At 45.3% G+C, this 23,916-nt stretch overlaps 4 protein-coding genes across 10 annotated transcripts; 3 read left to right on the top strand and 1 right to left on the bottom strand.

The window, feature by feature from the left end:
- Window positions 1-862: 862 nt before the first annotated feature.
- On the top strand, window positions 863-2,572 carry apnl (actinoporin-like protein). Of its 3 annotated transcripts, none has more exons than XM_061303851.1 (3): window positions 863-1,019; window positions 1,437-1,547; window positions 2,047-2,572. In XM_061303851.1, the coding sequence occupies exons 2-3, from the start codon at window positions 1,444-1,446 to the stop codon at window positions 2,486-2,488; spliced, it is 546 nt and encodes a 181-aa protein (XP_061159835.1). In that variant the 5' UTR covers window positions 863-1,019; window positions 1,437-1,443; the 3' UTR covers window positions 2,489-2,572. The 3 variants fall into 3 exon arrangements, with proteins under 3 accessions (XP_061159835.1, XP_061159836.1, XP_061159837.1); XM_061303852.1 differs by lacking the exon at window positions 863-1,019 and adding an exon at window positions 1,029-1,168; XM_061303853.1 differs by lacking the exon at window positions 863-1,019 and adding an exon at window positions 1,209-1,335.
- Window positions 2,573-6,599: 4,027 nt separating this feature from the next.
- ramp2 (receptor (G protein-coupled) activity modifying protein 2) lies at window positions 6,600-12,490 on the bottom strand. Its single transcript, XM_061302702.1, has 7 exons — window positions 12,413-12,490; window positions 11,045-11,105; window positions 10,242-10,307; window positions 9,930-9,965; window positions 8,294-8,326; window positions 7,768-7,945; window positions 6,600-7,698 (listed from the first exon to the last, which is right to left on the bottom strand). Exons 2-7 carry the CDS (start codon window positions 11,067-11,069, stop codon window positions 7,449-7,451), a joined length of 588 nt encoding a protein of 195 aa, XP_061158686.1. The 5' UTR covers window positions 11,070-11,105; window positions 12,413-12,490; the 3' UTR covers window positions 6,600-7,448.
- A 24-nt stretch (window positions 12,491-12,514) lies between these two features.
- On the top strand, window positions 12,515-19,712 carry ezh1 (enhancer of zeste 1 polycomb repressive complex 2 subunit). Of its 5 annotated transcripts, none has more exons than XM_061302567.1 (20): window positions 12,516-12,733; window positions 13,488-13,671; window positions 13,763-13,891; window positions 13,963-14,085; window positions 14,331-14,448; window positions 14,527-14,736; window positions 14,954-15,056; window positions 15,301-15,464; window positions 15,563-15,654; window positions 15,723-16,038; window positions 16,831-17,015; window positions 17,094-17,185; window positions 17,278-17,306; window positions 17,385-17,510; window positions 17,945-18,123; window positions 18,264-18,359; window positions 18,444-18,525; window positions 18,595-18,675; window positions 18,797-18,913; window positions 18,993-19,712. In XM_061302567.1, exons 2-20 carry the CDS (start codon window positions 13,492-13,494, stop codon window positions 19,103-19,105), a joined length of 2,535 nt encoding a protein of 844 aa, XP_061158551.1. In that variant the 5' UTR covers window positions 12,516-12,733; window positions 13,488-13,491; the 3' UTR covers window positions 19,106-19,712. The 5 variants fall into 5 exon arrangements, with proteins under 5 accessions (XP_061158549.1, XP_061158551.1, XP_061158550.1 ...); XM_061302566.1 differs by having other exon boundaries at window positions 15,301-15,473; XM_061302569.1 differs by having other exon boundaries at window positions 12,517-12,733; window positions 18,797-18,881.
- Window positions 19,713-21,262: 1,550 nt separating this feature from the next.
- On the top strand, window positions 21,263-23,680 carry soul5 (heme-binding protein soul5; the record flags this gene model as incomplete). The annotated part of the gene is made up of 7 exons (XM_061302712.1): window positions 21,263-21,351; window positions 21,484-21,543; window positions 22,116-22,197; window positions 22,275-22,395; window positions 22,665-22,804; window positions 23,030-23,193; window positions 23,457-23,680. Coding segments are annotated over 7 exons (744 nt in total), but the record flags the coding sequence as incomplete, so codon positions are not given.
- Window positions 23,681-23,916: the final 236 nt, after the last annotated feature.

The raw sequence follows: 23,916 nt of genomic DNA, 5'->3' as shown, positions 1-23,916 counted from the left end.
TGCATGTTGTGCCCATGTTGCATTTTATTTCTATGGTGTTTTTTTTTAAATTGTTGGAGGAATCAAATACTGTTTAAATGAAGTCTTGATTTAACCAACAAGTTGTATTCTCTTGGCAGGATTTGCACATGGAATCTACCACCCCAGTATGAGCGTGTTAATATTACACCACGAGGTATGTCTTATTTTATTTTTTTTAGTTTCAACAGCTACTCTACAAAGTGTATTAAAGCCATGACAAAACTGAGTGAACTAAATGCAAGTTTGGAATCCTGGTTCAAAACCCTAATTTGAAATGTGCAATTTGAAACCCTAACTGTAGTTAAAACCATATTTAAAACCCTAACCCTCATTTGAAACACTCATTTGAATACCCAATCTTACTTTAAAATCCAAATTTAAAATACTAAACCTAGTTTTACACCTTGAAACTCTAACCATGATATTAAAAACAAATTTTACTTTAAAACCCTAGTTTGAAACTTTTTAGAAATCCTAACCTTAATTTGAAATCCTACCCTCAGTTTATAAACCCTAATTTGAACCCCTAATCCTAGTTCAAAACCCTAATTTGAAACCATAATCCTAATTTGAAAAATACATTTTCATTTAAACCCCAATTTGAAACCAAAGGTTGACTACACTCGTTTTCCTATTATGTGGCCCTGCCAATTGTGTTAAAAATTCTAGAGCATGACTAAAAGCGGACCTATGTTGCAACTTGCTTCTGATTGATAGTGTTGCTCGACGACCACACAAAGCGTCAACAGGGTAAACCTGCAGGATGGATTCCAAAATACACACTGCAGAATTGGGTGCGGCTCAGGTGCAAAAATATTTGCTGTCATTGAACCGCAACAGGGAGGATCGGGATGACTGAAACTTTTTCAAGGGCGGACACGTTTGGACTGAAAAGGGTGTTGTCCTACCATAAAAAAAAAAAGAAAAAAAACCTCCTCCTCCTAGGCTTTTCTTCTTTTTTTCTCCCCCCACTTTGGAATTTGAAAGCACCTAAGCAGGTAAGAGCCTCTTGCTTCGAAACATTTTACCTTACTGGCCTTTGTTGATGAAAACTTAAAGCGAGAGGCCCGCTGAGACGACTGCGTGATTTTGTATAGCCGACTTTCTTTCAGCCGATAGACTTGGTCGGGGAGCCGTAATTGAAAAGGTACGCTGGCTAATTAGGCCGTCGACAGTCAGAACGAAGCGGTTCTCCTGCCTCCGCTTCACACATCTCATTATCCGGCCCAAATCCATCATTTATAAGCGCAGCGGCTCTACCGGTGCCTCAGAAGGTCAGCCGAATGCCAGCAGAGAGGTATCGGCAGAGTATAGGTCAGGACCAAATTTTAGGAGGAATCGTCCTGACGACTGAGGTGAAGGAGAGAGGCGAGCGCTAATTCCTCCATCTCCATTTTCTGCTCTTTTTACGCTAGAGCCGACATGACGGAATCCGCCGAAGCTGTGGCCGCTGAAGTGAGCAGCAGGAGGAGCGTGACCATTGAGATCATCAATTTGACCAACAACTACTGCCTCATTAACCCCAAGTAAGCACCGAAAGATAATCTTGCTAGATCTGATTCAAAATATTAGACACTGCCAGAGCAGGGTCAGGTTTGTAAAGCCCATTAGGATGCTTAAGGAACTTTACAAATTTATTTTAATGATGTGGATATGGTGGTACCTTGAGATGCAAGTCAGACTTATTCCTTGTCCACACTCATAACAGTCTCATCTCAAGTCATTGTTCCCCATTTAAATAAATGGGAATGCCATTAATCCGTTCCAGAAAATAAAACGTTTGTAATGTCTTTGTAAGGATTTGGTTTTGGCCACATATTTTGCTTCACTTCAATGGACAGGATCCCAAATTTTTGCACTCAAGTCAAAGCAAAAATCAGCCCACTTGTATCTCAACGCCCCAATCTCAAAAAAGTGACTCAACAGCGCCTCCGCTGGTTATAGTCAAGTATAGCATTATTTTTTTCGCACAAGCAGCTGAATTCTAAACGTTCAATTACTCAATTCACGGATGGCCCACGACAGGGTCTACCTGGAGAACGGCGAGGTGTACAACCCGCCTCAGCCCACGGTGCGACCCCTGAAGACTGAAGTGTGCACCTTCACCAAGTCCAGCAGCAAAGCCACTGGCAGCGTGGGCGTCCTCACCTACGACCTCTTCGAGAGGTCTCAGAAGGATTTCATCGAGACGGTGGCCATCATGTTCTCCGTGCCGTGGGACTACAACCTGTACAAGAACTGGTTCGCCGTGGGCATCTACAAGAAGGGCCGCGAATGCAACAAGGACTTGTTCAAGGAGATGTACAACGAGAAGAAGCAGCGAGAGCACGGCTTTACCCGTGAGGAGGCCACGGGCCCGGGGATCAACTACGTGGGCAATTACCTGGATGTCAAAGCCAGCATGGGCCCACTGGGCAAAGCCATCATGAAGGTGGAATTGTGGGATAAGCTCTTCACATCCATGTAGGCAGCCGCCGTCTTTGTCACTCAACCGACGTATTTTGTATCTGTATGGCGGCCTCCTTCCCTTCAATAAATCTGCTTAAGATCAGAGTTGAGTGTGTTTATACATCCAGGCGGCAATCCTGCCTTCCTTTTCAAATGTGACGCTTTGTTCAATAGCGCTCCGGTTAAACAACGACATCTTTAGAAATGGAAATGAACGAACGACTCACCAGCGAGACGAGGGCAGATTGCTGAATAAAAGCTCGCGTGAGTATTTACCTTGACATTGTACCCCGTGCGAGCAAAGCGGTTTGTCTGTTGATTGACTGGATGTGGAAAAAACGCCTGAAAATCTGATTAAAATTCATGAATGCAAAATGGCCTTTTTGATGTCGGCGAACATGTGTGTTTTGCGGCATAGGCAACAAGAAGACTTTGAAGCTTGAAGCTTGTTCTTCCACACACATATTTTCATACCTGCACACTACATGCAAACCAGGATATTATTTTGAAAGAAAGAATAAACAATAAGTTAAGCACTAAAGCTAGGAATAGCTAAGAATTTTGAGCAGATCGAGTGCTGCCGAAGAAGCAAATTTGGACTACTTCGTTCTAGTTACCCATTTTAGCATTTCTTAGGGGTTGACCTCGACATGACGTCACAAGGAGCCTAAATGCTCATGCTTGGGCAGCGTTCAATTGGGGGGTAGGGATATTTGTTTACGCCAACTCACAAAATCACAATCTTTTCTTATGTTTCTCCTTCATCCTCACCAAAAGAAAGCCTTCATAAATACTTGAACTTTTGCGCGTGAAGCATCTGAGTGTGGGCAGCCGACACACGCACTTGCCCTCACGCAGATGGAAAGTTACATTTAATATTGTGAGTTTATATTCATCGCCTACGTATTGTATAAGAGAACAGTGTGAGATTTTGCCGGTCATGTATTTGCTTATTACTTAAAACGCTCAGCCTTGGTGATATTCCAATAGCACAGTGTCTATAGTGGCTCTTTTGTTATGCCATACAATCCCATAGGTGTGGAAAAAAAAAAAAACTCGTGATATTAGAGGTGGAGGCATTCGGGATTTTAACACGCTCGCATGTCTTTTTTGTGATATAATTGTCAGTTGATCCAAGCAAATAAGCACGTAAGCCTTAGGCAAAAGCTGCCGCCAGGCAAATAAGAGGAAACTATTGTTAGGGAAGGTGCCACCTGCTACAATATTGCTCTGTGCTCCCTGTTTGTTTTTCTTTTTGTTTCTATCTTTTCAAAGTACAGTGCGGGAGGAAGGGATTGCTTAGGGTCACGGTACTGGGCTCAAAGTAAATTGGCCCAAGTTGTGAATGAATGATACATGCACAGCTATTGGTGACCACTGAGCATCGAAAAGCTCTCAAAGGCTGCCATCTAGAGGCCACTGGTTATAACTACATGGCGGCTATTGAAGTAAAACAGAGATTTGAGATTCATTAATAATTTTTATGTCCATACATGTTTAGAAAAGTATATAAGATATATTTATTTTTGACACTTGAAACAGGACATCTGTTTTTTTTAAAGATGTATTTATCATTATTTTTAGGAGTGTTGTTATTCATTTCAGGCATTGTTTTTATTGTTTTCTATCCAGGGTTTGTGGGATTATGAACGCTGCCAGACCTTTTACCCTCTTCAAACACTGAACATCTCCTGAGAGGCTCCATGAGCCAAGAGCTCGCCGTCCCACACAAGTGGAGCAGCTGCACTAGGTGTTGGCTCGTGAGTGAACGATTCGTTCAAAAGAACAAATCTTTCCAGTGAACGAGAGTTACTAAAGTGATTCGTTCTTTTTTCAGTTCATATGACTTCAACCAGTAGGTGTCGGTAATGCCCATTGAAGCTGGTGCCACCTCGCCGTAAAACAAAACGAAGAAGGAAATGACGTAAAAAGATGCGGCGTTATGCAACAGCGGGGAGGTTATGCTTCTCTTTATTTATTTTATAACACTTACAGTAGTTTTTAAATAACGTGTATGCATATACACGCCTAAATATTGTTATCCAATATATCTACTACAATTTCACATTAGATTGCTGGTTTGAAATGTACATTTATTATTATTATTTGTATTATTTTAATAAACGTGTTAAAACTGGTCTGGTGTTTTATTCCTTGTTTTTACTTTTTTGGGCATGAAAACATAAAAATCCGACATTGGGTTAACTGTTCTATATGACAATATGTATGTGTTTTACGTTGTGTAATATGTGTTGGTGTCCCACAAAATAAAGAGCTAGTAGTCAAATACACATTCTTGACACGTACAAAAATGTATAAAGTTATTAGGTACGCCTGAAAATGGCTGTGGTCCTAATGCAGTGCTTCTCAAATAGTGGGGCGCGCCCCCCAAGGGGGGCGCGGTGCTATTCCTGGGGGGGCGCGTGTGACCCTGGGGAACAGGCTTTTTTTTTGGCAGTACTAGAATAAAGTGTAATTGCGCGTTTACTACAGCAGGGGGCAGTGGCGCTCTCATTGTTACTTCTGTCACGTTTGCGACAGTGCAACATTTTACGACTTACAAGACAAGTTAGGATAGTCACGGTGGGGAGGGGGGGCGCGAATAGTTTTCTTCTTGCCAGGGGGGGGCGTAACAGAAAATAATTGAGAAGCACTGGTTTAAATAAAGGTTAACCTAAAAAAAAAAAAAAAAAAGTGAACCCTGAACTTTGAACCCGCGGTGACCCCGCGGTGACCCCGTGGTGACCCCGTGGCCCCGCGGTGACCCCGTGGTGACCCCGTGGTGACCCCTGGGTGACCTTTGAACCCTGGACTTTCAACTCTAGTTAAAAATCGAAAATGTGCACATGACCCCGTGAACTTTGAACCGACCTTTGACCCCTGGGTGAACTTTGAACCGTAAACTTTGACCTTTGACCCCTAGCTAATTACGTTTTTTTTTTTTTTTTAAACCGGCATAGCAGAACGATCCATGGTCTTCAGATGCCGCACTGTCGCCATCTCCTGGTCAGTTAGTGAAATGCTTTTGCTGATGTTTTTTTTTTCTCTCAATTAAAACAAATCAATTAGCCAGTTGGTTTTCTTTATTTAATATCTATTATCAGACAAAACCAAATTGTGAATCAGTCACCTAGGCTATAGCAGAACAAACAATCCATGGTCTTCAGATGCCACGCTGTCGCCATCTCCTGGTCAGCTAGTGAAATGCTTTTGCTGTTTTTTTTCCCTCTCAATTAAAACAAATCAATCAGCCAGTTGGTTTTCTTCATTTAATATCTGATATCAGACAAAACCAGATTGTGAATCAGTCACCTAGGCCAGTGCTTCTCAAATAGTGGGGCGCGCCCCCCTTGGGGGGCGCGGTGCTATTCCTGGGGGGGCGCGTGTGACCCTGGGGAACAGGCTTTTTTTTTGGCAGTACTAGAATAAAGTGTAATTGCGCGTTTACTACAGCAGGGGGCAGTGGCGCTCTCATTGTTACTTCTGTCACGTTTGCGACAGTGCAACATTTTACGACTTACAAGACAAGTTAGGATAGTCACGGTGGGGAGGGGGGGCGCGAATAGTTTTCTTCTTGCTAGGGGGGGGCGTAACAGAAAATAATTGAGAAGCACTGCCCTAAACCAAGGTGACAGCATGGCTGTATGTATTGTTGAGAGAAAGAAAATGTAATGGGAGGCGGGCAACGATAATGGAGGCTTGTGCCCCGATGACGTCAGAAAGCAGCAATAGACTTGAGGTGGGGTTTTCTTCTGGAACGGGGTGGAGACGAGGATGACCCCACACATCCAGAGGAAGGAAGTCACCTCACACACTTTCTATCACACAAACACACACACAATATGGACAAACTGGGCCCTCCCTGCAGTGTTTTGCCAAATGGGGGTGTAATTAAGGAGTGTCAGCAATGTTTTTATAGCCACTTACTCTTTTTTATGCATTTTTCAATATTTTAGTATTTCAAATGCAATGTTTCAAATAATAAACAAAGATAATGTCACAAGTGAAATAATATTTCAGTAGTGTAGCAGATGGAAACGCCAACTCCAGCTACAGATTTTTCTTCCTGGTTTGTTTATCCAATGTTGTAGTTAAACTTTCATTACATAAATCACAATTGACAAGCAATCTTAGATCTCTATGTATAAAATGTGTTTTTAATTACAATACAGTACATTGTATAGTTTCCCTTCAGATGTTACAGGAAGTCCAGAAAATACACAGAGAAAAAAAATCCACATAAATAGGAACTAAGTCTGAGCGCATAAAAAGAGCTTTCCCTCGTCACTGGAACAAAGCAAAACGTACTTTTAATCTTTTGCTTCTTGTCTGAGAAATTAAGTCAAATATGAATTGGATCTGCCTAGGATGATGAAGATTGTGTTTTCAAAGGAGACAATGGGAGGAAAGAAAGCTCCTTTTCCTAACAATCGCATTCCATTATCTCTAGTATCCCATCCTGCTCAACCCATATCATGGAGAGCTACCTGTGCCACCCAATATTTAAGAAAAAAAAAAACTCCCAAAATGGAGGTCGACCCAGCAAGCCCAGGAGCTTTTGTCATCATCATCATCACACATAATGTACTAAAAATGTGTTTGTCGACATTTGGTTCATATTACGTGCGACCCTTCCTCTGAAGGTCTTGTCATGAAAAAGATGAATTCAATTTTCACAGAGTAGCACAGTTTGGTACGATTTGTTTGTGGAAACGCGCCGTGATGTATCACATTTGGCATCCGTGTGTTGGGGCTAGCAAAAACATAAGCTTGGTAAATGGCAAGCTAAATAAGTTAAAGAGAAACTAGAAGGTAAATTCTTCTTCCTGCGTCAAATGGACTCCAGTGCTACGTAAATAACAATGGGCCTTTCGAATCTTGAATAACGCGAGCAGGTACTTTTTAGTTGAAATGCACCTATGGTATTCTAAATCTCCCGTGACGTTCTGCCTTTAGTGGCTCCTGCCTATAAATTGCAATCAGGAGCTGCCATCTCCATTCTTAGTCTTGAGGACCACCAGACTGACCATGACGGGGATGAGGAGGATCGGCGTGATCACCAGGGCGAAGATGATGGGCGGTGGCGGGTCACTGAGCTCTTCCATGCGGCAGTCCTTGAAAAACTTGTGGTGGATTTCCACAAATGTCTCCTCCACCATAGGGTTGGGCCACGGAATGCCCAAGCAGTCGGAGATGTTCTCAGTGCAGAGGCTCAAGTTGCTGTACAGCCTGTCAAGAGGCGGCGGCTCGTCATCACGACTTCAGAATACGCTCGAGAAGCACTCCAAGTGGACTTACCCGCTTACGTTGCCCCAAGCGCACCAGTCGGTGGCGTTCATGGCCGCCATGGCCTCGTTGAAGTTGCAGAAGCAGATGTGGTCCAGGAGATCGTACAGGCAGTCCATGGTGGCTCCGTTGTAAAGGTTACGGCACACAGCGTAAAGGTTCATACAACTCGGTGGGTTTTTCACACAAGCTGCAAGGAAGCGTTTGGAAAGGTTCAAATCACACACACACCGGACAGATTATTCACATCACATATTCAGATTTTTTTTTTTTTTTTTATCCGCTGTTTATTGTTCATTCTTAGTAGTTTGTATCAAGATGTGGTAGTTTTTGAAAAATGTAAGAGGCTGAATCTGGCCGTGGCCTGAAGATATATGCCAAGATTGTAAATATTGATGTCTTAGTATCGGAGCACTTTTTGACGTATCGTATTGGTGCTGATGGGGTTATTTGATCGCTAACCCTTATTGTGTTTTGAATTGGCACATATTAAACATATTTGTACAGGTGTACCTAATGAAATTATTGTTCAACATACCAATTGGTGAGGCGGTGTCTCCAAAGGTGCCATCTGGAGGAGATACAGTTGAGATTAGAAGTTTGAATGGCATACATGCAATACAAGGTCTTTAGAAAAAAAAGTGTTATGTGTCCATGAAGGCAGCTTCGTGTGTTCCACGGGAAAACATCTGCAGCTGGAAAAAGCGCGCACACACACGTACTCACTCACACACTCACCGTAGAGAAAGGAGAGCAACACCGCAATCAAGCCAAGCGCTCCCTTCATGTCAGAATAAATGAATCGGGGTGTCTCCTCCCGCACGAAGACGCCGAGGCACAGCGAGGCATAACAGGAAGCGGCGTCAGGACGAGAGCGACGCGGCATAAAACCCTCGCCAGCAGATGTCCGACGGAGAGCTCGCCCGCCCGCCCGCCTCGCCAGATGTTCCCCTCAGATCAGCCCCACGGCCAAGGCGGCTCGGCGGCTCTTCCCGTCTCCGGTTGGCGCTTCCCTGGGACGGTTCTGCCTTCTGGAGGGGGTGGAGGCAACAGAGAGTGTCCTCTCCATTCTCCCCCAAATAAAAAAGAAGGGAGCACACCCAAAGCGAGCGAGCTGGGCTGGACTCACATCTGAAAACCCTTTACTCCTCAACTCTTGTTCTGCTTTTTAGTTTCTCACAGTGGAAGGCCTGGCCAGTCTCACAGCATGTGATTTATTTGCCTTTTTTATTTTTTTTTCTCGGGCTGACTCTGCCAAATAGGAAACATAAGCAAACATTTAGAGCTTCTCAGTGGCTTGATGGGAATCACGAGTGTGCAAGCGGCGTAGATCGATATTTGGCTTCAGTGGAACCAAATGAAAGACAAAGTAACACGTGCGAGGCGAGCAAGCGAGCGAGCTTGATGTGCTTCCAGGCCTTCTTCTGGGTATGATGACCGGCAAATGACTGCTCGTCATATGATCCGGGTTTCGGCGCTCGTAAAAGCACTGCGACTCCAATAATTGTGTCTGATAACAACTAATCATGTCTGATGACTACACTGCATGATTATATAATTTGTTAGTGGGCTAACTTCTGGTCCCTGGAGGACACCAAAGTGGTTACTGTTTGTAGTATCTTGCATTTTCATAGAATCAGCTCACGGGGCCTCTCTTGACATCTGCTAGCCGAGGCACTTTTTGATTTAGTAATGACATCAGGAAGTGTCTTTTCTGTTTTTTCTTAAGAGGAGGAGCTACGACTCGGGGGAGTTGGCAGGGGGGAAGGAGGGGGGGCAGCATATGATGAGGAACAGCAAAGGGGCGCCTCTTGCAAACCGGTTTCACAACACGCCGTCCGGCGCAGCAAGGGAGCTCAATGACGAACAAATGCAGGAAGTCGCACCAGGTGGGGCACGCTTTCGGTTAACCTTTCGCCGAGGTCTCAGCTGAGGAGACCTCACCGGGAGTTTGTGTTGGATTGGAGCAAACACGCACACACACAAGCAAATCTTGGCCGAGGTCATCATCTCCCACATCGCTCAGCTCTTTGAGTTTAGGAATATGATGCCAAATATTCCCCACCGGAGTGGACACACACAGTCAGTCAAAACACGACGGGCGATGTTAGGATGTGATAGCGTGGGTGGGTGTGGGCGTTATTATGCAATTATAAATTCAACATGACACTTACTGGCAACGCCGTTCATCATTTCTGTTGATTGATACACTGTAAAGAAAAGAAGAGAGTAACGTAAAAAAAATACATCTTGAGGACGACGTGTGCTAGGTCACGTTTTCTCTGCCAAGGACTGCTTGTTCGACCGTTTGATTGGTGAGCGCGGTTATACGACAAACATGTTCCGAAATACTATAAAAATATTTAGAAAAGAGCGTGCTTCATTTTTTGGACAGCGATGATCTATGGAAAGTTGGCAGGTAGTTTCGTTTGGATACAAATGAGGATGTTCTTAATTTGATCTATTTACAACAAGCGTGTTCTTACCTACTGTGGTGGCTGACTGCACAGACAACTTTTCATCCACCAGACAACTCACTGGGTTATGTGAGGCTGTTTAAAGGAAGAAAATAAATCGAATTTCATCTTCTTTACTGTGCTTCCAAAAAGGTGGAACAAATAGAAAACATCAGCTACGACAATGCCAAATTGTTACTTTAAACATCTGTAGTAAGATTTCCCAAGCAAAACAATCTCATAAAATAAATAATACTTAGCTCGTATGACACACGGATGAAAACGTGAAATACGCACAAGTAGATTCAATTAAAGGGCCTCTAAGGTGAAGACTTCTGGGAATTCCTACTCTGGGGTGAGCCCTGAAGTACTTCACTTACCCCACATGAGAAGAAAACGGACAGCAAAAACTAGGTGAAACCTGCTGGATGTCATGTTGCCCAACAGTGCTGTGTCCTTCTCCCACTTGGAGGCTAGCTGGGGGTTACATAGCTCCCCCCCCCCCCCCTTTCTTTAACAGGAAGGCTCCATAAAACAACAGGAAGCCCACGTTTCCTAGGATGGGTGGTTTTCCTGCCAAAGAGGACAGAGAGCCCGTGCTAAGGTCGACGCTGCTACTGATGTGATGTAGCGAGAGAGAGACAGAGACAGAGAGCGAGAGAGAGAGAGAGAGAGAGAGAGAGAGAGAGAGAGAGAGAGAGAGACAGAGAGAGAGACAGAGACAGAGACAGAGACAGAGAGAGAGAGAGAGAGAGAGAGAGAGAGAGAGAGAGACAGAGAGAGAGACGCTCCATCGCTTGGTCATAACAATTGAAAGTCGCTTTTCATCTCACCTCGATGTGTTGTGAACTTGAACATATTTTGCTGAGTAGTCAGGACAGGCTTGCAGTAGATCTGCGATACAAAAACAAATGCATACTTAGTATTAATGAGTTAGCTTGCATGTTTTATGTTTGTCAACTAAATAAATGTTACAAATATGCAGTCTCCATCACTGATTCACGTCATCAAATGAAGTCTTAAATTTCATTTAAAGACGCTGCCAATTTGCTCCAATGACTAATAGAAATATGCATTGTCCGCCTTATATTGCTTTAAAGCGGAGAGATTTTCCCTCAAGAAGTGAAAGATCACTTTAGTGTGTCATCATTCAAATGTACTTAAACTCCACATGCTCGCCGTTTCTCTTGGATGTTGCATAAACATGTAACAGATTCTCAACAGCAGGTGCCAAAAGCAACACGCCCAGTTGACAATAACCACAATCATAACTTCCTCCCGATAAGGCCTCAATGCTTGACAGCTTATCTTCCAAAGAGTGTTTGCTTTTGTTTGACAGTTCATTATCAACACACCATACGCGCAGACTTCAATTTCCCACTGTGTAATTAGTAAGCTGGAATGCATGACCTTCCAAACACAACAAGCGATGACCAGCTTTGGAAGAATATGGGACCCGCTGATGTGCACGTTTGGCATTAAATGAGGTTCAATGGCGCCCTCTTGTGTAACAGTCAAGACTACAACTCGACATTCAAATTTTCACGTAAGATGCCATGAAACGAGGGAAATTTAAAATAAAATAAGGACGCAAAATGTAACGTTTCGGTGGTTAGAATATACAATGCTTCAATGACCCCAAAATGCTTTGGTGCACAGATATGTTTCACAGGTAATATTTTTGCTTTTTGAAATAGACGTGTTGGTTTTTATTTTAGCATGACTCTTTTCATGTAAGAACATTAAAGTATAGAAAACACGCCACGTCCAAACAGAATAACCCGTTGGAATCTATCGCTTTTCTCCTTTCAGACAGAAACGGCGATTCTCGTGATGTACATGAAGGCACCATTGGCCGGAAATAAATTCTTCGACACGACAAGCTACATGTAGCCTCGCTCGCCCCCTAGAGGAGGATTGCAGAACGATAATTTGAGTGTTTAGACGACTGCGAAAAGCAGCTGCTGGATCGCGTCCAACTTTTCTGATCGTTTTCTAATAATCACACGTTAAGCTAGTCTTTATGGCCAGCTTCACAGCAAGGAAGTAGTGTTTGTGACTTTGAAATGTGATTTATTTCTGCCGAGTGTCTGTCTACGATTAGTCTCTGGCGTTAGAGGAGCTGGCTGCCCCACGCACGACACTTTCTCCATTCCCTAGACGGCGCAAAACAATTTAGTCATAAATCCTCCTCCCCTGACCCTCGAATACGTCACCGCCGCCGCTGCTGCTGCTGCTGCTACTGACGCCTCTGCTGCCCTGCCAAGTGCGCAGCTCCGTGGACGCCCCCCCCCCCCCTCCCTCCTTCTCCACACCCCCACCCCACGACAACAAGGTTAGCCCACAGCAGCAGCAGCATGGCCCCGCAGAGCCGCCGCCGAGGGATCGCTCGGACATTCAACCGTCGTCATGCGGACACCGAGTCTGCGTCACCCCCATAAACGAGGACGCGCGCGCACTACCAATCCTCACGGGATCATCTCTTGGGAGTATCCATTCGACGAACACGCGTGGATTTGAAGGTATGTAACGATTACTGCGATGGATGATGACGGGTAGAGGGGTGGGTGGGTGGCTGGGGGGAATTCCACGCGCGAGTGTGCGTGACGCAGACATTGGATGTTGCGCAGCTCGTTTTCACGCATCTTCAGCGCGCACGTAACTTAAGCGAGGCACATGAACACAAGCACGCACGGAGCACTACGCACTTTTCTTCTGACCGAGGCACGCCCACTCGCGACCACTGTGCGTGTTTCTGCCGTGTTAAGTCCGTGCACGCAACGAGCCAGCGTTTGCCAGCCCTGGCGCACTGTTTGGCAAGCGGGCATACAGCGACAAGGAGACTTTTAATCCCTTCGCAGCCTTTTAAATGGCCACGAAGGCTTATTTTACTCCAGTGACACGTTTGTTTGTTTTGCCGTCACAAGAGGGCGCTGTTTCCCACAGACAAGAGTAGGCGTTAAAAGGTCAGCGTTGACGCAATTAGGATCAGGACGAATGCAAATATTTCATCTTCAGTTGGACGATGTCTGTTATCAATGTAACAAATGAACAATGTTAATGATGTTGTCGTTTCTTCAGAAACTCGTTCTTTGCCAGATGCTTCAGAAACAGTCTATTTCCATTTGGCCAATATAAACATTTTACTAACACCACCATAAGTGGCAAAATGAAGAAAGATGTCAAGGAAGGTGTACCTAATATTATGACCACTAATTGTCAATCAGCCTCAACTGTTCGGACGTATTTCTTCTGTATATTTACTTTCGATACAAGAACCATGGAGGTAAACTCTGCTGAAGCTCCTACCCCGCCCGTCGCTGCTCCGCCCGCCCCGAAACCTCAACCGCCCTTATACCTCAGCCCCGCCCACAGCCTGCTGGAGTGGCGTCGGCGGGTCAGGTCCGAGTACATGCGCCTCCGCCAGCTGAAGCGCCTCAAGAAAGCAGAGGAGGTCAAGGTGGGTCATGCCCTGCTTGCTAACTGTGGCATTCCTTTCTGCACCGCCTGTGTTTTTAAATATTGCTTTTGGTTCCGTTTTGTGTTCACAGGCCGTGTTTGTATCTAACCGGGTCAAGATCGAGAAACAGACCGGCATCCTCAATGAGGAATGGTCCAAACTGAGGCTCCAGTCGGTGCCCTTGTCATGCTCAGGCCCCGGCCCGGCAGCTACTAAGAAGGTAAGAAAAGATGTCGAACCTAAACGTTTGGAAATTATTGTCCGTTTGGAACTAAAAAATGCTTCTCGCAGATGTGTACCGTGGAGTCGGGCTTCCCGGGGTTCAAAGTTCAGGCCGTGGCCATGAGGCCTCTGTCGACAGTGACGGGAATTCCCTTCATGTACTCCTGGTCGCCTTTGCAGCACAACTTTATGGTGAGCACACAAACGATGCCCAACCCACCAGGTCAAAATATTAGGTACACCTGCGCCCACTGAAGCCATTAAAGTGCTTTAACAACATTGTGTAGGTGGACCTAATATTGTGGACTAGATTTTCGAAGCTCGATCCACACGGATTAAAAGCAAAGCGTGTCACGTGATACTGCTTCCTAAAAACAGTTCCATTCTTTTTTTTTTTGTTCAATAGATACAAATTGTGAATGTTTGGTTTGTGATAGGTGGAGGATGAGACATTCCTGCACAACATTCCCTACATGGGCGACGAGGTATTGGAACAGGACGAGGCCTTCCTGGAGGAACTGATTGACAACTACGACGGCGTCCATGGCGACCGAGGTGCGTTTTTCTTTGTTTTGTTTTTAAGCCACCATTCCTTGACATCTACTCTGCTCATATTGCCATATCACCTCCCAGAGGGGGGCTTCATGAGCGACGAGATCTTTAAGGAACTGGTGGAGGCCTTGAGCCAGTACTCTGACCACGAGGACGAGGAGGAAGCGGCGATGCCGACGGCAGCAACCGAAAAAAAGGAAGATGAACGAGCGATGAGGCGCAGCTCGAGCGAGGGCTCAGAGGAGACCAAAGCGCCGTTCATCCGCAGGAAGAGGAGGAGCACTGTGGAGGGTGAGCGAGCGCGTGTCGTAGCGACAGACTTTGTCCCGTGCGAGCGGCACAACAAGGTCGCCACTGTTTGTCCGGTCACCATGCCACTGCCAGCGCCACGCCTGGCCTGGACATGCGGCCAACGTGTCCCTCGCTTGCTTTCTGTTTGAACACAGAGCAGTTTTACTCACTATGAGATCACCTTTAAAAATATATAACTAACAAAATGTCCCCACAGTTCGGGACCCGTCTGGCAGCAAGAAGATCCCCAGCGACAAGATCTTCACCGCCATTGCCTCCATGTTCCCGTACAAGGGCACCACGGAAGAGCTGAAGGAAAAGTAAGGAGGGAGGGGGTGACCATCTTGGTGGCGCAATGCTGAATGGGGCCGTTGCTTAGTGTTCGCCACGAAGAGGCAAACATTTGGGAAGGGAGGTAATAATGACAACCCCCCCCATCGGCGCTGGGTTCCTCAAAAGAGCATTTGTAGCATCCTGAAAGAGCTCGACAACAAAGCAAAGTGGCTCAAATGGACTCGAAAGGTTCTCTTCTCTTTTCACCTATTTATTTTTTGGTTTCTGTAGGTACAAGGACCTCCTGGAACCTCCCAGCCTGGTCAAGCTGCCCCCCCTCTGCACCCCCAACCTGGACGGACCCTTTGCAAAGTCGGTGCAGCGAGAGCAGTCGCTGCACTCCTTCCACACGCTCTTCTGCAGGCGATGCTTCAAATACGATTGCTTCCTCCACCGTAAGATGGGTTTGTTATTTTTGTATTTCAGTTCTCACTTGGCACTTTTTAAGAGTACACAAAGTCCGAATATGCTAAAAGTGCGCTTGTTTGTTTAGCTTTCCATGCAACACCAAACGTGTACAAGAGGAAGAGCAAAGAGATCCGAATGGAGACAGATCCGTGCGGCGCCGACTGCTTCCTGTTGCAGGTGCCGGTCGTTCGCGCGCGAGCTTTTCTGCCGCTGCGTATGGCTAACTTCTCTCCTCTCTGGCGAAGAAAGGGGCTAAAGAGTTTGTGGATCAGAACATGTTGCGCTTGCGGAGGTTCCGGAAGAAGCGCAGGCAGCAACAGCAGCAACAGCAGCAACAGCAGCAACAGCAGCAACAGCAGCAACAGCAACAACAGCAACAACAACAGCAACAACAGCAACAACAGCAACAACAGCAGCAGCAACAGCAGCAACAGCAGCAACAGCAGCAACAGCAGCAACAGCAGCAACAGCGGCCCGCCAGTGCGAGTTGCCCTGGACCGTCGGGCTTTGCCGAAGAGAGCAAAGATGGGGAAAGCGAGCATGAAACGACATCATCCTCAGGTACAATCCAATTGTTTTGACCCGTTTTGGATCTATGGCAGCAATTGTGGCTCCCCCTAGTGGCTCTTAAAAGTACCAGGTGCAGACGCAGTTATTTTAATAGCTGCGTGAGTCAGCCCATGACTCTGAAAGAAGCAGCATTTACCATAAGACCCCCCCCTCCCCAAAAGCTCCCCTCCTCCTGCTCCCCCCTCCCTCCCTGCAGCTCTTTTCGATGAGTGACATTTGGCAGTGGATGACAGCCTCTAAGTCAGACCGTCCTTGGCATTCTGGCCAAGCCAAATCAAGACTTTGGCATGCCTGGCCCCCAACATAAACACTTCCTTCCACTCATTCCTATTGACATCTTCATGCGGTGAACAGTGGGAGGCAAATAAGTCAACCCCTCCCTCACCGGAGGCCTCTCTTTCTGGAAGTCACGTGGGGCCTCAGCAGACGCTCTCACACATTTCGGGTTGGTGTGTGCGTGTGGGAAACAGATTGCTGAGCAGATTAATAAAGACGACAGAACACGCTGCTCCGGCAACGCTGCCTTCAGCTTGTTGCCAAGCAACATTCGGCGCGTGCAAGTGCGCGAACAATGCTTATGTTGTTTCCAAAACAAAGTCAACGGTCGCGCGTGCGTGGCAGAAGCAGCAGTACGGCACATTCGCAATGCTGTTGTGCGTTCGTACCGTGACGTTTTTACTGCGGAACGTCAAATAGTGGCCTCCGCGCTTAAAGTCAAAGTCATTCATCTGTTTTGCGCTTTTGTTAATCTGTGCTAGTCAAACGTGTGCGCGTGTATTACAGAGGGGAATTCGCGCTGCCAGACACCGACCAAACTACGGCCGGCCGACGACGACGCCGAGCAGCCGACGTGCTGCGCGGTTGAGTGGAGCGGCGCCGAGGAGTCGCTTTTCCGGGTGCTGCACGGCACCTACTTCAACAACTTCTGCTCCATCGCCCGCCTCATTGGCACTAAAAATTGCAAGGAGGTAAAAAGTGACGTGATTGCGCAATATGACAACACCGACAGACGATTGGACATTATGTTTTGGTTTAATGTCTCCCAGGTGTACGCTTTTGCGGTGAAGGAGGCACTCATCCATCACGTCCCCCTGGTGGATGGAGGCATCTCGCCGCAGAAGAAGAAAAGGAAGCACAGGCGAGCGAGCGGCCGCTCTTATTTGTGATCAATTACGGACGCAATAAAATCATTCTACTCAACTGTTACATTTTTTTATCCCTCCAACGCAGGTTATGGGCAAAGATCCAGCTAAAAAAGGGTACGTCTGACACATCACGGCACAGCTATTTTTATCCACTTCCCTTTCCGATTGCTTGTCTGTGCTGTGTCATTCCAGATAACTTGTCCAATCAGGTGTACAACTACCAGCCATGTGACCACCCGGACCACCCATGTGACAGCACCTGCCCGTGTGTCATCACCCAGAATTTCTGCGAGAAGTTTTGCCAGTGTGAGCACGAGTGTAAGTTTTTGACACACAGCTGCATTTGTAAATTAGCTTCTTCTGCAGCAAAAAAAGTCGTTCCTACTTTTTCTACATTCTACGTGTGGTGATTCAGTCAGCCCTCCTTCCTTCCACGCCAGACCCTCACACCGCCTTTTTCCCGTAGCACAGGGCTAATCGAGGCCAAACAGGAAGTTACAATTGTGCGCTGTAAAAGGCCTGGAGGGGAATCAAAGAGCCGTGACGGGCGTCGTGCCTGATTTACAACATCAGCTCCAATGTCAGCAGCGCAGTTCCGACAGCTATGGCTAAACAATGCCGCAGATGGAACGTTTCGATCCAGCTCCGATTAGCCAGACGGCAGACGTTTTTCTTTCCGCTTCCGCAAACTTGTCATGGGGCATTTCTGCCAGCAGAGGTCCTCGTCACTCCCTACCAACTCTGCTTTGCAGGCCAGAACCGCTTCCCGGGCTGCAGGTGCAAGACCCAGTGCAACACCAAGCAGTGTCCCTGCTACCTGGCCGTGAGGGAGTGCGACCCGGACCTGTGCATGACCTGCGGCGCCGCCGACCACTGGGACAGCAAAGTGGTCTCGTGTAAGAACTGCAGCATCCAGAGGGGCCTCAAAAAGGTAAGCCGCAACACGCACTACGCTATTTGGTCACTTCAATAAAATCTTTCGTGGTACATGTTTGGTAATTACAGTTACAATTACAGTGGATTCGAGACGGACTCTTGCGCTACGCCTACTTACATTTGTACATTTGACAGCACCTTCTGCTGGCGCCGTCAGACGTCGCCGGGTGGGGCACTTTCATCAAAGAGCCTGTGCAGAAGAACGAGTTCATCTCAGAGTATTGTGGAGAGGTAAAGTACAGTGCAAAATCGCAAAAACTGCACCGTCACGCCATTCCAGGCAAGATTTAAAAATCCCCTGTTTCCATCTCGCAGCTCATCTCGCAGGACGAGGCCGACCGACGAGGAAGAATCTACGACAAATACATGTCCAGCTTCCTTTTCAACCTGAACAACGGTAAGTATTCTGTCCGGCGACGGTCACATCGCCATCCTGAAGCTATCCTAACGCCTTCTCTCTCTGCAGACTTTGTCGTCGATGCCACCAGGAAGGGGAACAAAATCCGCTTTGCCAATCACTCGGTCAATCCCAACTGTTACGCCAAAGGTAATCGCTTTTCATTACAAAAACCTTGCAGGGGTGTGTAGACTTTTTATATCCACTTTAGCCAGATAGACATTTAAAAGCAACTTCGAGTCAAGGAGTGTTCACGGTTTAACGTTTGCAGTGGTGATGGTGAACGGAGACCACCGCATCGGGATCTTTGCCAAGCGGGCCATCATGCAAGGAGAAGAGCTTTTCTTTGACTACAGGCGAGTGGCGTTAAAAACAACTCACAGATATTGTGAGCGAAAATCCAAACAGGCTGTGGTGTTTCCTTGGATTCTTGCCTTCTGACTGCGGCTTTTGGCTTCCTCCCGCAGATACAGCCAAGCAGACGCCCTCAAATATGTCGGCATCGAGAGGGAGGTGGACATGTCCTAGCCGCCCAGCGCAATACACAAATACTGCATATCCTGACCTTAACGTCTGCTAGCGCCTCCGCTAACGTCTCCACTAGCAACTCCGTCCCATCCCGCCTCCCTCTGCAGCATGGAACGTTGGCTCCGTCCTTCAAAAATACGAGCCTCAAAAAAAAAAAGAAAAAAAAAAAAAAAAGCAGTCACTATCTCCTCGGTGTCCCTTCCTTTCATCCGACCAAATGCACGAGTGTCCACGTCACGCTTGTCAACTTGATACTATTACAGTAATCCGTGTCGCAAAAGGCTTTTGCTTCGTGCTCACTCCGGGCCGTACTCGTAGTGTCCGTTTAGTTCCAGCAAGCGGTAACGTGCATGTGCTGTCTCCCGAGTAAATAGAAACCAGTAAACGCGTTTAGTTGTCAATATTTTTGCTTCGCAGTGTTGTCACATGACGCCACAAGAGGCTCAAAGTTGTGCAGTTATGTCAAAAATATTATCGTAGGCAAGAAACCGACTGACTGAATGTAACCCGGAGATGGCGGTGAAGAGATCGCAGTCATTTTTGTTAAAGGGGGCATGTTATGGAAATTTGACTTTGTAATGGCTTGTATACATATAGTTGGGCCCTTTGAGTGCCTGCTCACCCATAAATTGTGGAAATTAAAGTCAAGTAAATCTTGAGTTATATGTGTATGTTTGAAAATTTGTTCCTGGGCAGGCCATTTGGAATTTTTGCTGAATTTTGGAAAACACAACTACCGGTTTCTGTTGAGTGGTCCTTTAAGCAGTTGACATTTTAGTTGCGAGGTAAGTTATTAATAGATGAATGCAGTGAATGTCTTCATGGTTCCACACAAGAGTACAAATTAGTATTGGGCCCGTACTAAAAAATTTAAGTTGTAAATTCGTAAGTTGATTTTATGAGGAAAAAAAAGACTGACGACCTTATACCGTCAATGTTGAAACAGCGCCCCCTGGTGGGATATACGAATAAAAGGCAAATAATTTACAGCACTTGGTACTTGCCCCAAATGTTTTACAGTTTTTAATCTTAAATAGTAAAACGTAAGTCTGTTTGGTTTAGTTTCAAATAAAAGCTGAAAGGACAAATGTGGTCGTTTCATATTTTGCGTTTAACTCCTGCGACCACTAGAGGATGAATGGGGGACTACATTATTATTTTCAGTATGCATGTGTGCAAAGAGGCTCTGGGGCATTTATGAAGGGCAGGGAGGGGGCGGGGCTAAGTATTGTCAAATGTTCTGTACACTAAGCTAAAGATTATAAAAGGTTTTGGACAAAAGCGGGTAAAATGGATCACCCACTAGGCCTCTCTTTATGTTGTAACAATGAGTTCCAGTAAGGGTAACTCAATCCTGTGCGGACACACTCATAAGATTAAATAAAATAAAAAAATCAGCAGTACTGACTGATTCTTTAGTGGCTGTGTTGTGGCAAATCAAAAATAAAAATCAAGTTTAACTTGACTAACTATGTTCTTTCATCATTTTCTTCACCGGAGCAATATCAGGTTCCAGTGTGGGAAGTTAACCCAGTCGTGGGTTTTGTTGTTTTTGTGAGTGAACACAAAAACAAGGTATCACAAAAGCTTCAATACAAGTTTTGTCAAGAACAGATCCCGCTTGGAGAAACTTGGCCTGGATTAGCGGAAGTTGAATGTTATAAAACGTCTCAAACTGCAGCAATCTAATTCAACAATCTATTTGACTTTGACGTATTTTATTCAGTGTACTTCTATTCAGTCTTTCCAGGTACCTGACTTGTCTCATCTTATCACAGTCTAGTCTTGTCATGTCATGCTGACTTCTTAATCTTTTGTTACCGTCTTATCTTATCCAATCTTGTCTTATCTTACCACATCATATGTGGTTTTAATTTTTTTCCCTGCCCTTAAAATACTCACCATAACCATAAATCATGCCTGCAACTGAAACACTACTGAAAAATATGTATTCCTTTAACGTACACAATTTTAAGTGAAAGCCGGTACTTCAATATTATAAACAAAAATTTGAACATATAGTGCCAAGTATGTGACATCGTTACTTGCTTAGTGATAATCAATGTACAAAAGACAGTCAATTAATAGATGAATGGTGTGCAAGTACAATGAGTGGCAATGATGTTGTGCCGTGTTGCATTTCAGCAGGTGTCACGTGTTATTTACAGCACACCGTATGTTTTGACCCCCCCCCCCCCCCCCCCTTGTATTGTCTGGACTTTCAGGGTGTGGCCACTTTTCCTTTTATAACTCGTCTTGGGATCTTTTGCGCCACCGCACCAAACTATCTTCCACCATGTAAGTATTCAAACGCATTCTTCTTGTCGTGAGTGGACCGCACATTACGTAGTATAAATAAGCATTTCTCGATATTACCGGAATTCTAACGAAGTGAAAACTATATTTTTTGTTTTAATCGTTTTATTCCAGGTTTCTGCTTGCAGGACTTGTTGGCTGCCTGCTCGCGCTCACAGCTGAGGCCAGAGTCGGGTAAGAATATCTTCAAGACATTTAGGGATAATATTGCCAGAATTGTGCAATATCTGGAACGGGAAGTGTAATACTACAATAATACGAGTTTAAGTGATTAGGTGAACTAGGTCAAAAACAATTGTATAGTATCTCAAATCATCTCACCCCCTTGAAATGGCTGGAAGTGACATTAATCTGTTCCAGCTTCCCCCAAAAACTAACAAAAATGTTTGTAAAAGTGTTTTAGTCAGATACTCTAAAACACAGGTGTCAAACTCAAGGCCCGGGGGCCAGATCCGGCCCGCCACATCATTTTATGTGGGCCGCAAAGACAAATTGTGCATCAAATTCGTGTGCCATTACTAGAATTTCAAATTGTGTTCACTTTTAATCATAATTGAATCAGTTTGTTTTGTAGCTTTTACTGTATATAATATGAGGTGCTCATACATTCATTTGAGTTGACAGTCATAATGGCCCTCCGAAAGAAGAGTTTGACACCCCTGCTCTAAAATGTTGTACTTTATAAAGCCTCTCTTGGGAAGAATTGTGCAGAAAAACACCAAGCATCGGTGCCTTTGTTGTCACAGGAACTGCTCTGACCTCTCATTCATGACCGAGACAAATCAATGTATGCTGTTCGAGGTCATGTGCAAGACTGATAAATATGAGGTGAGTGACTATTACTATGTTAACGGAGAAAAACAAAAAGTTGTCCACTGTGGGATGCCGACTGTGTCTTTCACTAGGTGCGTCATTACGAAGCTGCCAAGTGGGTGTCAACCAGAGTGTCCTCATGGTCCATGGATATTGCCTGTATGAAGGGCTTTATGCGGCTCTATCGCTACATCGGTGGTGAAAATAGGAATGGTGCGAAACCTCGTATATAAGTGCTTGCCTGTTCAAAGATCGACAAAATGTTGACTGCAGTGAATTTAACTAATTTACCCACACATAAATTGATTTCAGATGTTTTAGTAGCCTTTTCCTAACTCTTTGATTTGAATTGAAGATTTATAATTCCTTGCACGTTGTCAAGGTGCCTTGACTATAAACAAATCCTGTCATCGGAACAGGGGTGTGTAGACTTTTTCTATCCGCTGTATTACCTTCTATCCTCTGTGTGCTCAATGCTCCAGGACAAAAGATTGAAATGACGTCACCAGTTCTAATCAAGATAGGCATGAAGAAGTGGTTTTGGGAAGAAAAGGAATTCATAATTAGCTTCTTGCTGCCTATGGAGCACCAGGCCTATCCTCCAATGCCAACCGATTCCGAGGTAATTGTATTACGATCGAACAAAATTCAAATATTAGAGACCCCTCACGCGCCTATATCGGTGCATGTGCTCACTGCTATTATCATTTGTGGCGTACGCAGATGAAACAGAAGAATCTAAGCTAACTGGTGTCTTGTCGTTTAACAAAATAACTCATTTTGGGATAGATGCTGTCATTTGTCCGATTGTCACTACACACCCCGCTTGACTGACATTGGCCCGCAGGTGTTCTTCTACGATATGCCGGCTGTAAACGTGTACGTTCGGAGTTATGGCGGGTGGATGAACTCGTTGAGCGACTGTCATCACAGCGAGGGCCTGATGTACGACCTGATGAAGGTCGGCGCTCGCTTCAAAGACGACTGCCACTACGGCGCCGGATATAACAGGTCTTTTTTTTATATGTATATCACGTCACACATTGAGGTTGAATTGTGTGGGACGCCCTCTAGTGGTATGCAAAATAACTTCTTAAGTACAGCATAATTCTGTTTAACTTTTTAGTATATTACGTTTAATTTTTAAGAAGTGTTTATACTTTTTGGGGAGTGAAGCCTGTGTCTTGCTTTTGACATGTATGTGTGTGTGTGTGTGTGTGTGTGTGTGTGTGTGTGTGTGTGTGTGTGTGTGTGTGTGTGCGCGTGTGTTACAGCCCCATGACAATGTGGGAGAGGCACAATGAGGTGTGGGTGATCACCGAGGACGAACCAGTTTGTGGGAGCAGCGAGGAAATGGACTGATGCTTTAACGTCGGCGCACGTTGTCGCTTTCAGACCCATATGTGAGACTGGGTCTGCATTTCAAATAATAAAAAAAGAATAGGAATAATCTTCTTTTCACATAGAGGTATCAATAAAGTTACGAGTTTGCAATTGATCATGTCAGTATGATTGTAAAACATGAATTATTATTACTATTATAATTAATACATATTGCGTAGTCTTGGTAGTAGTTTCCTGCCATGGGAATGTTTAGGGAAAAAAAAATAGATCCATAAAACATGGGGATATTTTTAAAGGGCCTTTGATACTTGCTACTGTGCAAGTGTACTTAATAAAGTGTCTGGTGAGTTAGGCTGTTTATAGCCACTAGAGGTCATCAAAATGCTCAGG

Source organism: Syngnathus typhle, linkage group LG17 (assembly GCF_033458585.1).
Source record: "Syngnathus typhle isolate RoL2023-S1 ecotype Sweden linkage group LG17, RoL_Styp_1.0, whole genome shotgun sequence".
NCBI classification, from domain to species: Eukaryota; Metazoa; Chordata; class Actinopteri; order Syngnathiformes; family Syngnathidae; genus Syngnathus; species Syngnathus typhle.
The sequence above is the reverse complement of the archived record's forward strand: the minus strand, read 5'-3'. Positions and strand labels throughout refer to the sequence as shown.

What these genes read in the sequence shown, in the direction of transcription:
- apnl (XM_061303851.1), top strand. Translation starts at nt 1,444, where the DNA reads ATGACGGAATCCGCCGAAGCTGTGGCCGCTGAAGTGAGCAGCAGGAGG. An exon ending in TACTGCCTCATTAACCCCAA is followed by an intron (nt 1,548 to 2,046) that starts GTAAGCACCGAA and finishes GGCCCACGACAG; the next exon opens with GGTCTACCTGGAGAACGGCG.
- ramp2 (XM_061302702.1), bottom strand. Translation starts at nt 11,069, where the DNA reads ATGTTCAAGTTCACAACACATCGAG. An exon ending in AATGATGAACGGCGTTGCCA is followed by an intron (nt 8,327 to 9,929) that starts GTAAGTGTCATG and finishes TATCTCCTCCAG; the next exon opens with ATGGCACCTTTGGAGACACC. An exon ending in AGACACCGCCTCACCAATTG is followed by an intron (nt 7,946 to 8,293) that starts GTATGTTGAACA and finishes GCTTCCTTGCAG; the next exon opens with CTTGTGTGAAAAACCCACCG.
- ezh1 (XM_061302565.1), top strand. Translation starts at nt 13,492, where the DNA reads ATGGAGGTAAACTCTGCTGAAGCTCCTACCCCGCCCGTCGCTGCTCCG. An exon ending in ATACGATTGCTTCCTCCACC is followed by an intron (nt 15,465 to 15,562) that starts GTAAGATGGGTT and finishes TTGTTTGTTTAG; the next exon opens with CTTTCCATGCAACACCAAAC. An exon ending in TGAAACGACATCATCCTCAG is followed by an intron (nt 16,039 to 16,830) that starts GTACAATCCAAT and finishes CGTGTATTACAG; the next exon opens with AGGGGAATTCGCGCTGCCAG.